At 34.1% G+C, this 23,256-nt stretch overlaps 1 protein-coding gene across 2 annotated transcripts; it reads left to right on the top strand.

Moving 5' to 3' along the window:
• The first annotated feature begins 1,390 nt into the window (after window positions 1-1,390).
• On the top strand, window positions 1,391-17,260 carry LOC146157268 (transmembrane 9 superfamily member 2-like). Of its 2 annotated transcripts, XM_083388440.1 has the most exons (16): window positions 1,391-1,528; window positions 2,867-3,031; window positions 3,389-3,507; window positions 3,877-4,006; window positions 4,700-4,702; window positions 4,900-5,030; window positions 5,948-6,050; window positions 6,907-7,095; window positions 7,855-7,959; window positions 9,144-9,291; window positions 9,585-9,642; window positions 10,123-10,282; window positions 12,375-12,526; window positions 13,620-13,731; window positions 14,367-14,538; window positions 15,307-17,260. In XM_083388440.1, exons 1-16 carry the CDS (start codon window positions 1,412-1,414, stop codon window positions 15,372-15,374), a joined length of 1,932 nt encoding a protein of 643 aa, XP_083244566.1. In that variant the 5' UTR covers window positions 1,391-1,411; the 3' UTR covers window positions 15,375-17,260. The 2 variants fall into 2 exon arrangements, with proteins under 2 accessions (XP_083244566.1, XP_083244565.1); XM_083388439.1 differs by lacking the exon at window positions 4,700-4,702.
• The last annotated feature ends 5,996 nt before the right edge of the window (window positions 17,261-23,256 follow it).

Below are 23,256 nucleotides of genomic sequence, written 5' to 3'. Positions count from 1 at the left end.
CTAACGTACTGTTAGCCCCCGGCGATGTAGCACATGCGATACATGCGTTTTGAAGCCGCAGTCGTACGAAAGCTTTGCATTTAGTTGCTTCAGAACCTTTCTATTAGAAATATTTGATCCATTACCGCCTTGTAAATGCTGCTATAGTTACTGATTAGAGTTTTAAATTATAGGCTGTGTGTATAGAAGTGTTTGTAGACCGTTAACTAGTATGTGCGTTTCCTATTCGTGAGATGTGTTTTATAGGTTTATTCATGTCAGCGTGGTAACAGTATACTCGTCTGATGAGAATTTGATACTTTAAAATTGCGTAACCGTATAGCATTAGTAAACATTATACATGCGATAGCTTTTTGTTATTAGAGCGAAACTATTATTTTCAATCCTTTTCTCATGTTTTAAGTTTGTTTGATATCAGATGTAGTAATATTGTAAAGGTTACATAAAATATTGCAACTGATTTTCAAAATGAGTTTAATCCCGTTTTTTTTTCAAGGTGAGTTTTATCCAATGACTTGACTTAAGTCTCTGTTAGGGCTTTTGGGTAAAATGAGTTGACTTGACTAAGTAGTGTTTTGGACAATTTACTCGACTTGACTTGAGTCTTTTGGAAAAAGTGACTTGTGTGACAATTTTTTTAAATTTGGTTATTTATTCTAATTATTCCACATAAATTTACTTATGTTGAGTTGTTTTATTTTTTAGTTGAGCTACTGCTCCTAATTAGTTAACAATTTTACTGACAAGTACTTGACTTAGGCAACTGATGCCTTGGACTGGCACTTGACTTTTGATTTATTAAAAGATACTTCTTGGACCTTAGTTATTTTACAAATGACTTGACTGGGACTTAAGTCATTTCAGACTTATTTATAACACTGATAAAAATTTGTGCGAAAAATGTATGCTGACAGGCCTTGTCAAAATCCTGCCTTATATATGCCAAAAAGACTAACATATTTTATGCCAATTGACGTCATTGGCAGAGTTTCATAAATTTCCATCCCAAAGATATTTGGTAGAAATAAACTGGAATGCAGTTGCGCCTCTAATTCTTGCATTACATGTACTAGCAATTAGCATTCATATTGTAAATATGTTGTGCTCTTGTACATGGTATTAGGTTATAAAATTTCATAACATAAAACTACTCTGTCATTGCGACTCAATTTTTCAATTGAAAAGAATATAACGATAAAGATCCAATTAGCCTCAATTTATATTTATACCATTTACCAAGCCTATATCTTTAGCTTATACTTAAATGCATTTAACAATCACATTTGCTGAGTCAGTGTGTTTCTACACCAGTTTCGCTTACCTCGGTGCTAATCAAAATTTATTGATTGCAACAAATTTAAATGTTGTTTGCCTTTTACCTCATAGGCGTTACTGTGTTTTTGTCGTTAAAATGTTTATTCTTAAAGTTTCACCTGTGTTTGCATTCTTGTTATTGCATTGTGATGCATTTTATCTGCCTGGAATCGCTCCAGTCAGTTTTTGCGACAAAGAGACTGAGAACTGCAAGGTAAGCTCTTTTTAAGATAGTTTTAGGACTTTTTAAGATCAAGCTTTTATTATTTGTGCCCTGGCCCCTATTATGTCCAATAACCAGATCCTTAAATGCTAATATTCTTAATGCAAATTTGACAGAAGTGTATGCCCGGTCAGTGATCAAGGTTTATCACAGTTTGGTGTTTAATTCAGGCTGCCAAAGGTAATTGTTTACCTATCATACATGCAGTTTCCATTGAAATCATTTAAAAAGCTTGTGCTAAAAAACATGCTTTCTGAAAGAAATGTTCATTAGCTTTTTGGTGTCATTGGCTTTTAACTTCTACACGCTAGCATTGACGCGTGACCTAACGCCGAATTGTGAGCAACGGTCACATGTATAGTGACGTCAAAGTAGGCTAAATGCTTCAATTTCCTGTCACATTTCAAAAGTTATGACTTTTTGCATAGTTTTTAGTTGCATACCAGTGGTCATATATTCACTATAATTACTTTGAAAGACTAATTTTAACCAATACAAAAAATATGTTTAGTAGTTCTAGTAAGTGTTTTGCGTTTTAGTTGTCTAAAACTGCCCTAATGTGTAACTGAAAATATGTAGGACCTTTAAAGTGTTGTTTTTCTCTTCAGTGTCATTTTGTTAATTGATTAATAATAATAAACAGCTTGGAAATTAATAAACAGCTTGGCACTGTTTAAAAAATTCATTTGCCATTGCCAAATTAACTTCTTTATGTGTGTGCGAAGCAAAAAGATCAATTGTAAAATAACTAGACACTAAACAATACAGCCTATTGTGAGGCTGTGTCAAACTGAGTGATATACCTGCTTCCTGTATACTATGTCGCTTAAATTTTTTATAGTAATAAACGCAGGAAACATTAGATTAAGTATATATTAACACAGGTTCAGTTTTTGTAAAAGAACAAGCCTTCTTATCAGTTACCATGAGCATTTCTGTAATTACTACACAATTATATTCGGTTTGACCTGTTTGTGATAATCTAATAATTCCCATGGGTTGATTCTAATAATTCTCATGGGTTGATATGGCTTCAGTTTTATGGTTTATGCCTACCCTAAGTGTCGCATTAAATAAGTTATGAATCTATTAATCCATACAAAATTTAAGTTAGGGTTTTCACTTTAAGTATCTACATTAAAGGCCTAAAAAATATAAAATTTAATTTGCTGTAAAGGCCTGTCTCAAAATTTAAATATATTTACATACTAGATTTTTTCTAAAAATTTGTTGTCAGTCAAGTCAACTATGCTGTCTCATAGATTAAGACATGTACAACAATGCACCTTTACTTCACTTAAGCGATAATATATTAACACTTCTTTGCAGTCGGCTATTCCGGTCTTTGTGAATCGCCTAGTATCTGCCGAATCGATCATCCCATACGAGTACAAGGCATTTGACTTCTGTCCAGCAAAGGAAGATGCCAAATCACCAGCAGAAAACCTCGGCCAAGTCTTGTTCGGCGAAAGAATAAGACCGTCACCTTACCAGGTGGAGTAAATATTCTATTGTTCAGCAGGTTGTTTATTAAATCAGTATTTCTAAAATTTATAGTAGCATGTAAGTTTGTGATTTACTACCTATTGGTATTTGCCTTATACCGGTAAGAAAAAAACGAACCCACTTTTAAAACAGCGGTACATTAGATTAAAAAAATGCTGGTCACCAGCGTAGGCAAAAAAATGTTCATTTACACAGTATGTGAAATCTTGCCTCCTAAATTAGTTTCTGTTTCACTGCTACAAATAGCTTGAAATAAGTTTTGTTTTGCAATAAAGAACTAAAAATCTTCCAAAATACATCTTGTGTTATCTTTCTTTGTTGTAACCTTGACTACCATGTATGCAGTTCAAATTTGGAAAGGATGAAAAATGTCAACACGTTTGTCAAAAAAAGTATGACGATGCCAAATCAACGCATCTTCAATTCCTTAAATACGGAATGCTGTTCAGCTATGAAAACAGATGGTATGATTTTCTTATTAAATTGCACGCATTACTCATTATTAGAAAATAGTTACAATTGTGTAATGTGGTAACTCCTTTCAATTTATTTATTTTATTTTCCACATCTACTAAGTTGTTTCCCTATTTGCTCAAAATATAATTTTACTTATTTGTAACATTGTATTTCTTAATCCATGAACTCAAACTTAAAATGCATACTAACAATAAGGTTCGACTAAAAGTTTCCACAAGTTTACAAACATCAAAGCTAGTTGCTATTTTCTGGCATATTTGTGCACCTTAAATTAATAATTCGTTTGTTTACTACTAACCGCTGCCATATGTAAAAAAATATACTTTTTTAAACTAATCTACTTTGTTTTCTGCCAGGATGGTCGACAACATGCCAATCGCTTGGTGTTACCAGACTCAGGAGAATGGACAGTTCTGCACACCAGGATTTCCCATCGGTTGTTATGTAAACGAGAAAGGTATTCAGAAGGACGCCTGTCAAATCAGCGTAAGTTTTATTTTTTTTTTAAATCTCAAACGCCAATCGTTTATGTACAAACAAAACATTGTCTTGATTCCTTTTTTTTTAACTACATATAAATAAAAAGTTCCCATTTTACTTTTTCCTAAACTAACTACCAACAAAAATTGCTCATTCGTTTTTCAAGCTATGTACGAACCTAAAAGGAACTAAATTAGACAAAAATGTGCCCAAATTATTTTTTTAACTACATGGGATATAATACCATGGAAAGGTCTCGACAAAAACACTATAAAACCTCATTATCGGAGATTTTTCACCCAACGTTGTTTGTCTGATCACATCTATGTAATTTTCAATTAGTTTTTCTTGTATGCGTTTTTATTTTGTACTTTTTTATATTGAAGAAGTTTTTTTAAAACAGAAGCTTTTTTTCAAAGAATTTGTCAGTTTGGTGAATTCCCATCATTCCTACACCATGATAGATGTTATATCTAATATGGCAATAAATGGGATGACCTAAACTGATAACCTTGATGTTAGCAGAATAAAATAAAATAAAAACCAAAAAAAGGTCTTTCACCGTTTTTGGGCACTTTTAATACAATGTGTAAACAGATTTATTATGCCAAATTTTTAGGCGTCAGCAGAGCATTTATTTGTGAGTTACAAAACTGATTACATTGAAATGTAATGAAAAGCATTACAAAACTATTTCAGCCTGTTTTAGTTTAATGTAATGAATAAATTTAGTAATCTTAAAGTTACACTATATTTACAGTGAAATAAATAAAAGGTTTTTATTTTGCCAATTGCCAATTATTCTAAAAATAAAAAAAAACTGCAAAAGCCTCCACCACTTTAAAATGCAAAATGTATAACTAATCTGAAATCTGAATATGTTCTATGCTAATTTATAGGATGCCTATAAGGATTTGGACACCTACTATCTGTTCAACCACGTTGACATCACAATCTACTACCACCCTGTACCTGACAGTCAGGGTGGCGTTGGATCAAGATTGGTCAAGGCAACCCTGACTCCACAAAGGTGAATCTTCTAACACAGTGGCTTGCGAACTTTTTCACCTGATTTCGCCTTTTTGAACTTATTAAAGATCTTTCAATTTTTTATAGCGCGAACAAAATTTCTGGGGAATAAGTATTCCAAAAGGTTCAAATCAATGAGACTGGTGTACTCCAGCTAATGAAAGTGATTAAAAAGTTAATATAAAAGATCTTGAGATACATATTTCCTCACAGACACAGTTTTGACAACCACTGCTCAGAACATTTCCATTTCCAATCTCTGATCATCCAAAGTTGTCTGTTAATGCTAATATTTATACTAGTGGCATCACATTACCTTTAAAGCTATCTAAATCTTGTTTGTTTTTTTTGTAGGTGTGGTATTTTTTATGTAGAAGTTATGTCGCCAAAGCTCTGGAACAAACCTAATTTAACTCGCAGATACCATTTTAGAATGTGAACTGCTTTAAACTATATATCTATATATAAAACTGGTTTAAAGTCGTCTGCTGTTTTGCTAAATAAACATTGTAAACTTATCTTCAAGCAACCACCAATGGGGAGAAGAATCTTGTTGCACACAAGTGCACAGAGTTATATAATTTAACAACAAGTAACTTATTATTATTAACATGAAGCATCCTTAATTCGAATGAATACATATAGTTAATGATGAGCTAAAAGAAATATAAGTAGGAACATACAACAAAGGCTAACACCTGATAACACAACTACAGCACCAACTAAATAACATTAGGACAGCACTAACATAAATGGCAAGCATGCTGGCACAATGCCACATGTACAAAATCACTCATGCATATAAAATTAGTCATGCATAAGATTCAGTCAAGCATGAAATAAAAGTAAATGACACATAAAATACAATTAAGGGAAATTACAGTTAACAAACATCATATTTTGTTTTTCAATTTTCAGTTATGCCGATGCTAAGTGTGGAGAAAGTGGAAAACCATTGGCCATTCCAAAAACCTACAAGGACCCAGTGGTTATTGATTACACCTACAGGGTGAAATTTGTGGTAAGTTAACACTACAATAAGTTTTAAAAGTTTTAGATCTGTTCTTTCTGCTAAATTGAATGTGCATTTTAAATTAGAAATAAAACTATTTTATTCTGATAATGCTGCTCGATACTATACCAATTATACTGAAGTTAAACTGATAGAAATGGATACCATGAGGCCACAAACTATTAATATAAAGCATTTTTTAAGAAGACTTACCTTCCGTGGTTCACACAATATTTACAAACCAAAATCTTTTGTAAGCAAAATATGTTATACTGGGCACTTTTAATTAAAAATAAATGTATTTTATTTGGATAATGCTACTCTATACCTATTATACCTAGTTTTGAAGTAATAGAAATGGATAAGAGTAAGCTACGAACTGTTAAAATATATAATTTCCTTAAAAAAGACTTATCTTCCTTGTTAACATAACATTTACAAACAGAAATCTTTCGTGAGCAGAATATTTTGTCTTGAATTGCTCAAAATCCCTGCAATAATTTTGTATTGAATAAGTGCCACTACTACTTTAGTATTTTTAAAACTTTTAAGTAATTGAAGTGCTGAATTATTGATACCATAAATTTGTGTTAACCCAATCCAATATTTTTTGCCCCTTCATCAGGATGAAAAACATCAAATTTTGTAAACTACTTTTTTATTTCATATTGTAATTAAAAATCCTTTATGTGATTGGAAAGGTAGAACCATCAGCTTAATTAGAATAAAAAATTACACTTTTCTTGCTTAAAGCGTTAGACAGATTTTTTACCCCACTTAACTATTATCCAAATATCTAATTTAATTTACCGTATCATGCTTACTGCAGCTTACAGCATATTAAGGAACGTTGTTTGCATTGCAGGAGGAAACCGCGATTGAGTGGGCTTCCCGGTGGGATTACATCCTCGACTCTCTTCCCCACACCAACATCCAGTGGTTCTCCATCATGAACTCGCTCGTCATTGTGCTCTTTCTCTCCGGCATGGTTGCCATGATCACCATCAGGAGTCTTCACAAGGACATCGCCAGATACAATCAGCTTGAGTCTGTTGTAAGTCGAAATTTAGAAAAATTTTACCATCAAATTTTCTGCGAAATTGGCAGTGTTGTAAACAAGTCTTTTCAAAATGAAATACCCAAAATATAACTGAAGTCCAAGTCGAGTCTTTTTCAATAAATCACAAGTCAAGTCCTTGTCATAAAAAGTAAATGTTAAACTACTAAAATTGGTAAACTAACTCGATTACGAGCAAAATATCAACTTAAATATAACAAAAAACACAACCTATAACAAGGAAATTGTTTTATGTAGAAAATTATTATATATAATTAAGTTTTATAAAAAAATGCTTAATGAAAACACCTCCTAACCCAAGTCATTTGTCGGAAAGACTTAAGTAAAGTAATGTAATTTTAAAACAGTGACTTAAGTGAAGTTAAGTATGTCATTGACTAAAATCAAAATTGATTACAGTTGTTTCAGTTATGCCGATAACCATAAAATAGTTTTTTTCACAGTGACACCCTGATTTCTATATAAAATTTGCTAAAAATTGCAGGTCAAATATAAAAAAAAAATTACGCTGCGCTTTTGAGTGGAAGTCAATATGTAGTATTTTTTTGTTCGTTTTTTTAAAAACAATATAGCGAAGACAAAACACACTGTTTACTTTTAAACAGTTGTACTGCAATAAATTTAAGGATTTAATCTGGAATAAATCCAATTTAAAACCAAGTCTCTATGATCTATTACATTGTGAACCTTTTTTATGTCAATATATTTTGCACAATGCAATGTTGTTTATTATAGGAAGATGCACAGGAGGAATTTGGTTGGAAGTTGGTTCACGGCGATGTCTTCCGTCCTCCAACCAAGGCTATGCTTCTCTCTGTATTCACTGGCGTTGGCACTCAGGTAACCACAGTGCTGTAAAATAAAGTAGCACCTTTTATTTAAAAATAATAATGACAAATTTTGTATTTTTTAATTATTTAATTATGCTCTGTATACATTTAAAACCAGGTATTAAAGGAGTTTGATAAAATTACATGTTAATGGTCTGTGATTTGTTTAGAACAGTGTGTATTTAGCTGTCAGACCAGTTTGACATAAGAATTATTGCAAATACCTATGTTGAAAGCAGGGCTTTGGAGCAGGCGTAAATGTTAAATTGCTCCGGCTCCAGCTCAGGAGCTCTCTTTTATTATAGGTTAGCTCCAGCATGGAGCTTATTAATACCACTGCTCCGTCTCCATTACGTCAAAAAATGTAGTTTAAGGATAAACGCTTAATTTTGCAATATCGTTTCAAAATAATCACAAACAAAATACCACAATAAAAAAAACACCACAATGGTTAGTTAGAAAAGGTGGGGCCAAAAAGAGGCAACAATTCTTAATTTTGTGAAGGGTTGCTGTTAAACTATGTGACTTCAGCCATTACTAATAGCATAGCATCTTATGAAATACATCTGAGCCGGCGAACTATTTTTTAAACAACTGGCTCCAGCTCCTGCTCCAGCTTCATTTGAATTTTACGTAGAGCTCCGGCTCAGTTTAAAATGCACGGCTCCGGGGCTCCGGCTCCAAAGCCCTGGTTGAAAGTACTATCTCAATTTTATATCAGCCTTAACCAGGGTTTCCAACCTTGCCTGCTTTATTTATGTATCATTTAAAGCCTTCTAAATTGGCTGCTGAAATCTATTGTAATTACTTCAACAACTTACATTTTTAATTTGGCTTCATAAGCAAGTAACCACTGTCCACTGTTAAATATATTGCATCTATCTTTCTGCACCACATTGTTAACACATCACAACAAAGTACATGCCGACCCAGGTCCACTTGAACCAAATTGTTTTTTAGAAGAACATTTGCATTTAGCTAAATGAATTGGCCTGTTTTAAAAGGTGAAGCGGGTCTGGCCCAAACAGCAGCAAATCTACTCCTAGACATTTTTAAACAACTTGTATGGGTGACTCTTTGCGGTTAACCAAAATAACAAATTCGGCTCTTGGTATCTGAGTGCTTGGCCACCCTGGGCCTATAGGGTAATAAATATTCAAATAAAATATATATATATATTTTTTTTTACTACAGGTGATTATGATGGCATTCTGCACACTTCTCTTCGCCTGTCTTGGATTCCTCTCCCCAGCCAGCAGAGGAGCGTTGGGAACAACTTCAGTTCTTCTCTTTGTGTGCCTCGGTGTAGTCGCAGGATTTGTGTCCGCTCGTCTGTATAAGAGTAAGTTGATTTGAAATAAATCTAAACTTTTTAAACTCAATTATTTTAATATTATTAATTGTTTCTCGTAGTATGATTATCATTTTTCGCTTATTTTAAATTAGGGTGCCTGTTGTTCATCAGCATTTTTAACACATTTCTTACATAAAATCTAAACTGTATCTGGGCATCACGTTTTTATTGCCTTAAAGTGCAAAAATTACCAGCTTTTGCTTATTTTCACTATAATATTATGCAGCCTATGAATTTAGGTTCTGTTAGAAAATGTTTGAGACTAAACTTTTTTTCTCCAGCTCTCGGTGGTGAAAAATGGAAAACAAATGTGATGATGACATCTTTCCTTGTTTCTGGGTAAGTCTCTACACACTATCAATATACTTATATTTGTTAGTCCAGCAACCACATGTAAGCAAAGCATGCCAATTCCTAAATTTAGTTTTACTGACTTGCCGCAGTAATTCATTTTCACTAGTGTGTAAATTTACCGCCAGCACTTTTATTTCAGGGAGTTAAAAACGCATTTCATATGACTCAGTTGTTCAGACAAGATAATGAACATAGTAATTAAGCGTATAAATATAATTTGATTTTCATTGCTAAAATTTGTGGTATCAAAATATACAAATGTATTTATACAATTTTACGTATACTTTTTCAATAACATGACTTATACAATATTTAAATCCCCAAAAAATCAAATTCAACCCAAAAATCTTGTCGATATTTGTGGGCGGCTTCTTGTGCATAGTATGCATTTGAACAGTAATACTACAAGAAAAAAAACACGTTTCTGTTAATCTTCACACATGCTTAAGCTACCTTTTTTTCCAGCTTTATCTTCTGCATCTTCTTCGTGATGAACCTGATCCTGTGGGGAGAAGGAAGTTCAGCGGCGATCCCCTTCACCACCCTGGTAGCCATCCTGGCTCTGTGGTTTGGCATATCAGTTCCTCTCACCTTTATCGGAGCCTACATGGGATACAAGAAGGCGGTAAGTATCAGAAATACTTTAATATTGTAAACAGTATAGAATGGAACAACATAGTTGTTTTGTATGGTTGTTAACCACTGTAGTTGTTTGCAAAGGCTTTTTAGGTGGTACCTGAGTCTATATAATACAACGGCTGTCAAGTCATTGTCTCTTTGCCACGTTTAATAGACCCGTGAATCAAAATCTGCGGCTAGCACTGGAAAAGAGTTATTTAACTAATATTTTTAATTGAACTAGCAGAAGAACATTTGGAATTTTGTTTTAAATTCAGGGATATACAGCACCAAAAAATACCATCATTAGGTGGTACATGGCAAAAAAGTTTAAAACCGCTGTTCTCAAAAATAGAGTATTCCCTTTTTTAAATAGATTTTTAATTTTGCATTGATTTATTTTTTATTTAAGTGACTTTTATCTTCTTTCTAAAGTGAACTTTAACCAGTTCAAGTGTTAGCAAGTTACAATCGGTTGGTCACGTTTAAACCTTATACAGATTTATTTCGACCACGATTCTAAAAATCAACCTTCACATAAACCGTAAAACGAACTCGTGGTTTCTCAGGCGTAAAGCAAGGTTGGAAACGTATTGTTATGTCCGGGATAGTCACTACGCTTTTATCCTACTGCATTCTAAATTACTTCAATCCTTGTATGTATTTCGCAATAGTGATTTACTACTTTCTATAAGGGTCGTTTTATGGTATGTCCATGTTCATTACGCAAGACCATGTGCACTCGTCCGACTGAATCAATACGCTTTTTATGGGGCAAACTTACAAAATGAGTCCACTGTTTGACTAAACTCGTCACCATACGGTAAGGATTGTGTTAAAAAGTGGAACAAGGCCGCATTTGACCAAATTTATATTAAACAGAATTGGTAAATAAAAACACTATACTCTGTCGGTTTAAAAATGGTGGAACTAAAATATAATTTGAACACTATCAGTACTTAGATTAAATATTTCGATGTAATTCTAAGCCGAACTATTGGTATTTAAACACTTATTTTTTCGAATTTTACTAAACAAGTTGCCTGTGGTTATTCAAAACAGTAAATTTAAAATAACAGTCAGATTGCCACAAGATTTAGAGTAAAACTTGGACAGTGAAAATACCGAACACTCCCACAGGCAGTGCTGTTTGCCATTACATTTCTCAAAAGCCATTTCTCTTCTTAAAACAACAATAAACGCTTCAGTTCAAACAGTTAAACATAGGTGCGGTATGCGGAAAGCTACTGTGGAGTTTTGCGCTGGACGTTTCATTTATATTTCGACGTACGGCCATACGAAACGTTACCCGGACAGCGAAAAAGGTGATGTGTCACATTAAAGCCGATATTTAGGTGGCCTTGTTGACAAATAGTATTGGTGCGTTTATTGTTATATTTTACCAATCATTTTATGCAGAGCATTTCCACACCTGCCCACGTTTTGCTAGTTTTTTTTTGTTGGGTGTTATTTTTATTTTTAAAGGTGCTCTTGCTAGTTTTTTGTTGGGTGTAATTTTTAATATGCTTTTAACAACTGGACCAAAAAACACCATCTTACATCATCATCATCTGCATTGTTTGAAAATCGTTATAACGCCGTTTGACTTGACTAATTTTATATCAAATTATCTTAATATTATTTATTTCTCTTTCCTATCCTTTAATGCTGGTTTTCTTTTCTGACTTAATCCAGCCGTTTGTAATTCACCCAGGCTATTTAATTCCCTTAACTCCTCTAGCTCGGTGGTTTTCTTAACCAGGGGCTCGGCGCCCTGGTGTGCCATTTCTAATACTCAAGGTTGCCGATAGTTAATTGAGATTTTTTAAGAATCTGATTTTTGCTCTTGGTAAGCTTCTTGATACAACTATTTGAGTACGAATAGAGACCATTGTATCAAATTACATTTTCCTACATGTTTTAAGTTGATTGTGTTGTTCCAGTTCTATTTATAGTGACATTTCAGCAAAATACTTAACGAAAATTCCAGTCGGGTGCCGTAAATCTATTTAATGTTTTTGAGGGGTGTTGTAAACCATAAAAGATTAAGAATCACTGCTCTAGCCTTTAATTTCCACTTGATCCATTTATTTTTGCAGCCTTTCGAGCATCCTGTTCGCACCAACCAGATCCCGCGTCAGATTCCGGAGCAAGTGATGTACACCAAGCCTCTTCCCTGCATCCTGATGGGAGGCATCCTTCCCTTCGGATGCATCTTCATCCAGCTGTTCTTTATTCTCAACTCCATCTGGTTCGTTCCATTTTTTTTTACTTTTCTGAAATTGTGGTTGTATTATAGGTCTAACACGCAAACAAACTCTTTTCTTTTTGTTTCAAACTGCGTCGTTCAGTGTTATTTTTAAAGCTAGCGATTTTGGCGGAAAAATATATGCCAGTTTATTTTCCGTTGAAACTACGTCCCCTGTGTTTCTCAGTCGGTCGCCTACCCTTAGCAAAACTAGCTTTTAAAGCCCATACAGAAGTATGGTAGAATTTTGAACGTTTCGAATATCTTTTTATTCATTTTCAACATAAAGACTGAAGAGATACTCGAAATGTTCAAAATGCCACCAAAATAAAACTTGAAAATGCCTGGTCAGCTTTTATAAACGCTCCAATCAATAAGGGTTCAATACATTTTAAAAAATAATGTAAAATCACGTTTTTTTTATTATGTGGGAAACAATGGCGGTTTTAGTCCATTAGTTATAGCCTCAATTGGCGACGCTAAGTGGTTTTCATTAGGTTTTAATAGCTTTCATAATTGAAAATAAATCAGGATTGGTCGGAAGTCGAGTTATATCTAAACCATCATAGCCTGCATTTATTCTCTATATTCGTATAGTAATTAATTTTTGTTAATGACGTGTGTTTGTGTAAAATTTTGGTCGAAATCAAATGATTTAAATAATTTATAATGTTTAAAATGGGATTTTCGATACCAATTGACGTTGACCTGTATTTTGAAACCTAAAATTGTTAGTGAAAACCTAAAATTGTAAAAAAAATTATTTGAATATCTTCAGGTTTTATTTCACAAAATTGTGTGGCAACCTGTCTTTGAAAATGTACAAATTGTCATTGCAAAATCTTTAAATGTCTTTAGATTTTTTTCGCAAAATTGTGTGGCAACCTGCCTTTAAAAGCTACAAATTGTCATTGCAAAATCTTTAAATGTCTTCGAATTTTTTTCAAAAAATTGTGTAGCAACCTGTCTTTGAAAATCTATAAATTATCAATGAAAAGTGGTGTTGGTTTTTTTTCACAAACTTGTGTGGCAACCCGGTATACTTTGCTCACAATGTGCAACACGGATTTTTTGTACAACTTCTAATCGTCTCCAGGTCGCACCAGTTGTACTACATGTTCGGGTTCCTCTTCCTAGTTGCCGTTATACTGGTGATCACCTGCAGTGAAACCACGATCCTGCTCTGCTATTTCCATCTGGCTGCAGAGGTAAGACATAACGCTTTGAAAGTTAAACGACACTATTCCACGTAAAGTAGTCTGTCCGTTTTAAATGTTTGATAAAAAAAAGACATTTATGACAGTTTTAAACAGCGCGAGAAAGTTGAGATGGACACTATTCCAATGGAAGTTAGCCTGTCTGGTTTAGCAATACAAACTAGTGTTCAGACGCGATATTATTAGTTTGTTAAAGAATTTGCCGAGAAGCTCCAGAATATCAGCACATATTTTGTCACCTTAATTTTCCGTTTACTTGCGATTGTAAAATCCACACCAGCTTTAGGGACTAATAAATCCATTTTAAAGCTGGAAAAGCTCCCATTCTGTAGTTTCTTGCTAAGCATCAAAGAAAAAAAATCCTGGCGCACGATTCTTGATTCAATCTTTGTTGATAGCCGTATTTGTCTAACTCTTAATCTAGAAATTGGGTGGCACTGTTTAACGACAATGGTATACAAATCCTGACTAGTTTTTTTTTTGTCATTCTCTTTTCCCTTTTTTGACAAGCTTTTCGTTTGTTCCCATGCATCAGGTCAAAGCAAAAAATGCGTAATATTTTTCAATTTTTCCGAAAAACGCGTAAGTAATGTCACTTATCAATATATTTTTGTTCTATCCTCCAGGATTACCGCTGGTGGTGGAGGTCCTTCCTAACATCCGGATTCACGTCGGTCTACTTCTTCTTCTACGGCATCCGCTTCTACTTCACCAAGATGGGGGTGGAGGGATTCGCATCGGCCATCATCTACTTCGGCTATACTTTTATCATGTCTGTATTCATCTTCCTCTTCACAGGTGAGACGCCGCATCTTGGCATTAATTGAGTTGTCGTTTTTTTTTTAATTCGTCAAAGTTGTTTTATGCTGACTTGTCAAAAATGTTTCCTAGAAAAAAAAAACGTTTTTGTGTTCTGAAAGTTTGTTGCAATATTTCAAATTACAAGCAATTTTTTTAGAAAACTAACTATTTATTTGAACCACCTAATATTGCAATTTTAGGAAACTACCAACTTTGATAAACAAATATGTAACTATTTTACGTAATTTAATTCTAAATCAATTAAAATTAAATTGAATATTGCTCTCGTAAAAATCCATCAAATGGATATTATTAAAAATAGCCCTTATGTTATTCATACCGTTAATTAGATTTTTGTCGAATAAGACCAGCGCTGCGGAGTCTGGAGTTAGATTCAGGACTCTAGTGAGACTATGCCCGAATCTAAAAGCCCGACGTGGGCATGCGCAGTACTAAATTCCGAAACTGTTGCGGCCGCTAACTATAAATTGTTGAATTTATTGTTCACATATTATGGGTGGTTGAATTAAATGACGCTCATATGAATGGATTTCTGATTATCCACCAATTTTAGTTACGTAAATGGGTAAAATACAGGGTGTTGAAGGAGCTCGACGAAATCGCACATTTGGTAGGGACTCGGGTCCATTTTATGTCATCTCGTTTTTTTAAACTGACTCCACAGCCCTGAATTAGACAAGGAGAGTAAAATTCAACTCCGTGGCGGAAGTTTATTTACAGAGCCCTGTGTTTTCCGTTTCCTAGGTACCGTCGGCTTTGCGGCCTGCTACTGGTTCGTGAAGAAGATCTACAGCGCCGTGAAAGTCGACTGATTCATCCGAGAGAAGACCGAGTTCTCCGCACCGCATCCCTAAAACGCTTTCCCCGTTTATCTAGAGACTTGTACCCCTGTGCGTGTGTGCTTGCGTGCGCGCGTGTGCTGTGCGTTAGTTTGTTTGTGTGCGAACCAATTTTACTCGACCTGTACGTCACGTGAAGCTCTTATTTTTTCCCGGGATGTCTGTTCCCGGTTCGGGAGTAACGTATCTTTTGTTCGCACCGGTTTTGCTTTAGTAAATAATTACTAATTTCTTGTCTCAATTTTTTTTATTTTTTTTTTATAATAATTGAAGAGTTGGGCAGTTTAATTAAAAGTCTGCTGTGAAAACAAAGTTACAATTAGTTTTTAAGATCCGAGAGACAATTTTTTTGTGATCTTTCTCCCACTTGATTTAACTAAGAGTTGACTTCTTAACCATCGCTGCTTAGCTTCTCCCGCCTTGTACAGTACGGCCTGTGTTAAATATCTCTATACATATCTATATACGTATTTATTTTTACTCCTTTCTACTCAAAGTGAATCCCCGGATAAAGTTTGAAGTCAAGTCCCAACCGAGCGCACTGTAATTTATTTCACAAGAAAAAAATCGTCTGACTTTCTCCAAATCTATCTTTGTAAAACGACCGTTTTTGTTCGAGTTTACACATACTTTGACAGCAGCAATGCTCGAAAATAGTTAGCCACTGATAAATTCTCTGATCTAATCCAAAGGTTCTCAGACTGATTTTCCAGCGACGCCTTTGGAAAAGTTTGTTTGATTTTGCAAGCTATAGGAATTTAACAAATTTTACACAAAGCCAATATATTTATCCCTTTGTTTTTATATATCGTATTTAATTGCTGCAGGTTTTTAGTAACAATGAGTTCGAATGTACGTCATGTGATAGTAATAATATATGTCAGCGTTTTAACACCCTAATTAGGTTTAGATACGAAACGAAATCACCGTGCGACGCCCTTGGAAAATTAAAACGACGTACAGTTTGAGAACCTTTGCTCTAATCAATAAGATAATGTATACAACAGTGGCACACACCCATTTTTCGAGTTTTTTTCAGAGTTTACCATGCTTTTGAGCCCTGCTGCTGACCATTTGATCCATCACTCGATTTTTCTCGGGCACTGCGCCACTTTTTTCCTGTTCTAGTTCGCTTGCAAAGTCTTGGTGCTCAGTTGACGCTCGGAACGCTTTCAATCGAACGGGAAATCTTCCTGCTTGTTTTTCGCTACCCGTCGCCGCCCTTTTACTAACGCTAGAGTTCGACATTTTCAACCGGACCATACGATAACAAGGAGACTCAGTAGCTAAGCGCTCGATCTCGAAATTGGACCGCAGTTTGTATTTTTCACCATGCTACTGTTTTTTAACCGCTTTCAAGAATGATAATTTGCTCTTGGTTGGTAACGACAGGCCACTGCTAGAGGGTAACAACTGTATTTGTCCTGTTTACGGGTCATTTTTTCTCTTTGAAAAGTAAAAACATAAATATTGCTGCATAGTGCGTAGAACACGTGCTGTATCTTTTTGGATCATTTAAGACAATTTTTTGCCCAATGTGCACTTAATCACGCCGTGACGATCTTTATTAACCGAAGTAACCCAAAACTTCCTAAGTGGGCCCTGATTAAATGCGAAAGACCCTATTTAGTCTTAATACTTGATGTGCGAAGCCGGCGAAAAAACGAGGTTGTTAAAACCGACCAATTCTACTCATCCCCGGGCAGACATCCCCGTTATGCAAGTAGTGTACATAATAGCGATGTAGCAGAGCGGCGTTGTTTATTGTTCAGTTACATTATAAATACATGGACGGTAATTTTTTCGTGTTGTATGGTTTGTCTACGAGCTAACCCAGTGTTTCTTTTGCCGCAACCAAGATACTATCCGTAAGTAGACTATAACAGTGAACAACAGAGCCTTGACGATTGACTGAAATTCTGGTGTAAACCAGTTTGAGGTGGTTCTAGTTGAAAGCCAACGGAAATACGATAAGTTCCTTATATAAGTAAGATTGCCTTAAAAATTTTTAGTATTTTACTCAAAAAATGATGTGCTCTATATTGTATAAAATTCGCGCCCATGCCATTTTGACCTTCTGCTAATTAGATGCTAAAGGTAAAATGATATGATATGATTTTATTTAAAACATCAAAAAAAATCGACGAAATCAAAATGTTTTGCAAATTTGGCATTCCCAGGAGACAGCGAAAGGCCGTAAGGTTCATTGAGTCCGCTGTCTCCTGGTTTAGATTCAGTTCGAGAAAACTGTGAAATTAAAATGCTAAATTCAAATTAAATAAATTAAATCCAAAAAAATATTTAAAATGTTGATTTTTTAAACATAGCCTAAACGATCTTTTTAATTTGTCCCCGAAATTGACTAAATTCTGTTCTAAACCAGTTTAAGGTTGTACGAAAATTCGATAAATTCCTTCTAAATGTTGGGTTTTTGTATAAAAAAATCGGGGTGCTGCAAAAATGGGTCAAGGATACAGCCTCACAATACTTTATAGTTTATATCATCCTCAAAAACTATTGTGCAATATAATCTATCTTGTCTAAAATTCGTGCGTAAGCCATTTTGACGTTCTTCTAATGGGATGCTAATGGTAATCAGAAAAAATCTTTAAAAGGTTTAATTATTTAAAACAGTGCTTCCCAACCAATGGGTCGCGAAGTATTTCTAAATGTTACAGTTTTTCATTAGATCGGGAAATTATTGCATTATCATTACGTAACAATTAGATGTGTTGTGTCGCATTAACAATTCTAGTCCGTACGCCAGTAGCAAAGATACAGGTTTTATGTAATGTCTTATCTTATTGCGGGTCGCACAATAAAACTTGCAATAAAAGTGGATCGCGAACTGAAAAAGGTTGGAAAACACTGATTTAAAACACAGTTACATTATATTTACGTAAACAATATAAATCATGCCAATTTTTTCAAAATCTTTTGTGCTTCAATTTGTCCGAAATTCTGGCGACAATTAGTTTGAGCTGGTTCTAATATATGTTTGCTAAAGTAAATCTGAAAAAATTCCTAAAAAATGTTGGATTCGTCTAAAATAACATTTACATTAAAATTAGTTCACAATATTTTTTAATCTTACTTTTAACTTTTGTCATCAAAATTGCTTCAAAATCTGGCGACACCAGTGTGTTTAGTAAAAATAGTCAAGAACATATAGACTTGCGATTTTTCTAAAATTATTTTGTACCTACTGACACTCTGACGTAAATAAGCGTTACAAAAGGCTATTTTATACATAAGCTATTGTCTTCAGTAGAACTAATAAGTAGGGCGATTATTTTTTTGGCATGTTAAAAAAGTCAAAATTTTGTCAAAATTTTGTCGAAATTTACACGTTAGGTCGAAATTTATCAAAATGATTTCAAGTCAAAATACATTAAAACTCACATAAATCGTCTACAAACTAAAAAAATATATATCCAGCTTAGTGCAATTGTTTACCTAACATTTTATTAATACATTCAGTTTTCAGTTGTATTCAACCACTTTTTAACTGTATTACATCTGCATTAGAGCAATATACGGTATACGAGAGCTGACAGAATTAACAACCGTTCGCCTGGTTTATCGCATTGGATTTAGCTCGAACTTTGTTTTTGCTTTATAGTTGTTAATCTCTGATTTGAACAAATGGATTGAACAATGTCTGCTGTCTTTTATCGCTTATGATTTTCAATTATCCGATTTCCTATTTCGATAATAGGATTTCGTTAATTTTCTGCGATTATTTTACGTTGTATTTCAACTGTTTACACAACATTTTTCTAAAATAATCAGTCATATTTTTTCATGAGTTTTGCATAAACTCGAAAAAATAAGTTCGACCGGTCGCCAGTAAAACAACTGTCTATAAGTTTTATTAAAATAAAGCATTTTATTGGATAGTTATCAGTCTGCACGTATAATCAGCCCTCATGAATACAGTAGTTTAAGGGACTACATATTAGTAACAATAATCTAATTTAATTTAATGTTGTTATATATAATTGGAATGGGTAAAATTCACACAAGTTTGGTCATCAAGACTTTTATATATTTTGTATAGCATTTAATGGATAAATATTATGTTTTCAACCTATTAATTTATTCAAATACAGTATTAAAAACTGATACTGTTGCAATATGATCAAAAACGGATAAAACTGCAATTAGGCTGATTTTCAAGTTACACGTCAGAGTTCATAAACGGCATTATGAGGTCATGAATGCCATCAACCAATGATACCAAAAAATGGAAAAATATTATATCCTTTGGGAAATGCGATAGAGAACAGGAAAGCAATTTCGTGCAAATATTATACATTTCACGTTAAAGTGTTCTATTCTAGCTTGCAATTTTTACCATTTTGCATTAAAATGGGATTTTGGAGTGATTGCGGAGATATGATTGATTTGCGGAATTCTGTCCGCAGAAATGGCTGGAGTGATCCGAGATTTCAACAGGTAAGTAATAAATATGGGTTACTTCGATTGGTAGCGTAACTGTAGACCAAATATATATTTAGACTTACAATATATTATATAATGTAGACTATATTAAAAGCCAGTTAATATAATAAATCTATTAATACATTTTTCTAAATAAAGTTATATTGTGCTACGTTTATCGCAATATCGTTGGTGTTTTTTGTAGGTTCTTTGTTGGGTGTTCATGATATTTAATATTGTGACGCTGTTTGCTGTCGAGGTTCCATCGATACATGGAGTGTGGGCTACTATTTTGGCAGCGGTAAGTGGGCCTAAGATATTTTTTATTCGTAAATATTTCTTGAAAATATTACGTTTTCGGAAGCATCATCCTCAGTAACATTCCCAATTAATCGACCAGTCAAATGCAAAGAATTTCTGTTATCTTTATGGTTTGAATTTTTAGTAAGTTGAAAGATTCGTCCGATAAAAATCGAATATTCCTCTTTAGATTGCTAGCGTCGTCATTGGTGCGTTCCTCACCCTGTTAGTGATCGTGACGTCATCAGACCCGACTTTTGACAATTTAAAGCAAAAAATTTACCAAAGCGATCGGGATATTCCCCAGTTTATCCGATCGGCGACTCATCGACATGTGGTGTCCGGAGGTTACTGCTTTGTTTGCCAAGCATTTGTGTAAGTAATAGCAGTAGTATGGTTGCCTGCATTTTTGATTAAAAGTTGCTAGTTTCATCTCCACTGACTTAACCTCTATTTCTTGAACAATTATATTTAGCTTTCGAACTATATTTTCCCAGACACAATGCAAAACATTGCAAGAACTGCAACAAGTGTATCCCTGGATTCGACCACCATTGCCCCTGGATCAATAACTGCATTGGTCGTCATAATCACAAGTAAATCGAAATGTATATAGAATTAATTTATAAAATATTTTTTTTTTACAGAAAACGAAAAAAGGAATGTTGCAACAAATAAAATATACGAAGCACCTGTATTGGGTTTACTTACAGGGTTTACTAACAAAATAACCCACTATATATTTTAAATAAAACACATAATTTTCTTTATTTTCAATGTTGATTTGTATTATATTTTTAAGGACCTTCTATGGCTTAATGATTTTATGGCTAACCGCCAATGTTGTGATGCTTGCATCTTGCATCTTTGTCTTCATCAACAGTTTTCTTAAAAAGAACATACTGGCATCAGGTAAAAACTAAGTAAAATAATAATACAGCCTACGCTCGATGTAAAAATATTTTATTTTTACAACCGTAGACCAAAATCGTTTTTTGGATGATCGGTATAGATTTAAGAAAATCGCTTGATATATCTCTACAGATTTCTATTGGATGACCTTTGAAAGACGTCTCGCCGTACAAATCATATTGGGATTGAAGATCGCCTTTCTCTTGTTGGTAACTGGTTACCTCGTATGCATTGTCAAGTTTCATAGATTTTTACGTAAGTGTATATTTCGTTTGGCCGATTATATTGTTTTGCATATTCTAAAAATGTTATGTTTTTATTAGTTTGCTGCAAAATTGTGTCAGGCAATGGTTGTTTAATGTCCGACAGTTAAAAGTAATATCCAATTCAACAAGCGCCATTTGTGCTTTCATTTTGCATAAACCGTATCTTAAGCAACGCCTAATTTTATTTGTAAAATATTTTCACGATATAGTAAAGTGTTGGCAATACTTTTCAAGGTTGTTTCAAGAATAGGCCAAATTACATCTCTTATATAACAGCACAGGTTAAATGAATTTAATTCGTTTGTTTTCAGTCAAGGAGAACCTCACCACTTACCGAGTAATGAAGTCAATGGGAAATCGTGACGAATACGTGGATGACGTTGAAGAGGGTGTCGCAAATCCCGAGCCGGTAACAGACTTAGCCGAGATGCGTTTGGGAGCGAGAATGCGCATCCTCTTTATTCTCAAGGCCACCGCCATCAATTATCTGGAACAACTGACCGAACTGACCATTGCTTTCTCAGGTAATTACTTTTTGCTTTTCTGTGTTTATTTAATGGGAATTGTTTAACAGATGTTTTGCTTGATGTATAACCGACATAGGTCTATTTAATGCAATTTGACGTGGAAAACCATTTCCCAACAGATTTAGTACTCTGTATCAACCCAAAAAGTGAACGTAAATTAAATTATCTAAGGTTTTACTTGAGGAAACACTATGGCATTTTTATAATGATAACATTTTTATACGTTTGCAGTTATTTTGCGTCAGTTTACGAGATTCTTCAACAAGAAGTGCAACACTGTCACGCCTCTCAACACAGACCTGAATGTTTAGCTTTCGATTTCACCCGAATAGCTTGGACATTCCTTTCTCACCTGCGTTTGGTCCTGCACACATTCTCACGTGTTGGTTATTGGATTGGGCAACAATTCGACTCTAAGTGGAGTTGTGCGATCTTCCTGAGCATTACTCTAAATTAACACTTATATGGACTTTCTTCTGCCCAACGAGATGCCATAACCGTAGTGTTGCCTTTTCTAACCGTGGTGTTGCTTTAGTGCCCACGCCAATGTAGTTGCGTAATTATTTAGAGTGGTTTATTGGACTTGAATGTGAAAACCTGCGCGTAGCAAAAATGGGAGACAGGTTTTAATGTATCGCTATAATTTCGCAATTTTTATGTGCTTGCAATTTTTAATGTCCTGAGGTCTATCGCCGTTCTTGGCAGCCTCGGATTTTTATTATTTCTTACTTTTGAAATATTACAATTGTAATAATATGCTCTGTATGAATTGCGAAGTCTTTAGTTAAAAATATTGGGCATATTTTTTTGAAATCTGCTATTAATTCAAACAAACTTATTTTTCAGTAGCGTACATTTTAAACTTTGACTGCAATTGGTTTGTAAAACATACTTGACGCTACCCTAAGCATAATAAAAATGCGAAGGATTAAAAACACATAGCAGAGAGTTTAATACCTTTTTCTTAACTTTTTTATCTTGCGATGCTTAAAAAAAATAATATGATGTCACCACAATATATTTTCAACGTTCAGTAAGTTATACTCTGTAAACTTTGACGTTATTGGCGTGATTTGTTGGTAAACAAATAAAACTAAACGAGGTTTAGTGAAGGGTTGGAATACTCCAGGATTTTCCCTGGCATGTCAAGGAATTTAAGTGTTGAAATCTGCGTTAGGGAGAAAGCAAACCTTGCTTATATGTCCTTGATTTAATCGTACTGTGTAAAATATATCGACAACACATTTACAATATCGAAAACGATGTCGTATTACGTAGGAGCTTTTTTACAGTCCAAACTGTGACTGCCGTAATTAGCTTCTCAGCAGTTACATTGAGGGTAACAGTATTTGACTGTCTTTGCGGCGAAAACTAGTCCATTGCTATTTAAGTATCGACAACAACATG

The sequence above is a fragment of the Ascidiella aspersa genome, chromosome 4 (assembly GCF_963924565.1).
Source record: "Ascidiella aspersa chromosome 4, kaAscAspe10.2, whole genome shotgun sequence".
NCBI classification, from domain to species: domain Eukaryota; kingdom Metazoa; phylum Chordata; class Ascidiacea; order Phlebobranchia; family Ascidiidae; genus Ascidiella; species Ascidiella aspersa.
This window is presented reverse-complemented; position numbering and strand designations above follow the sequence as displayed.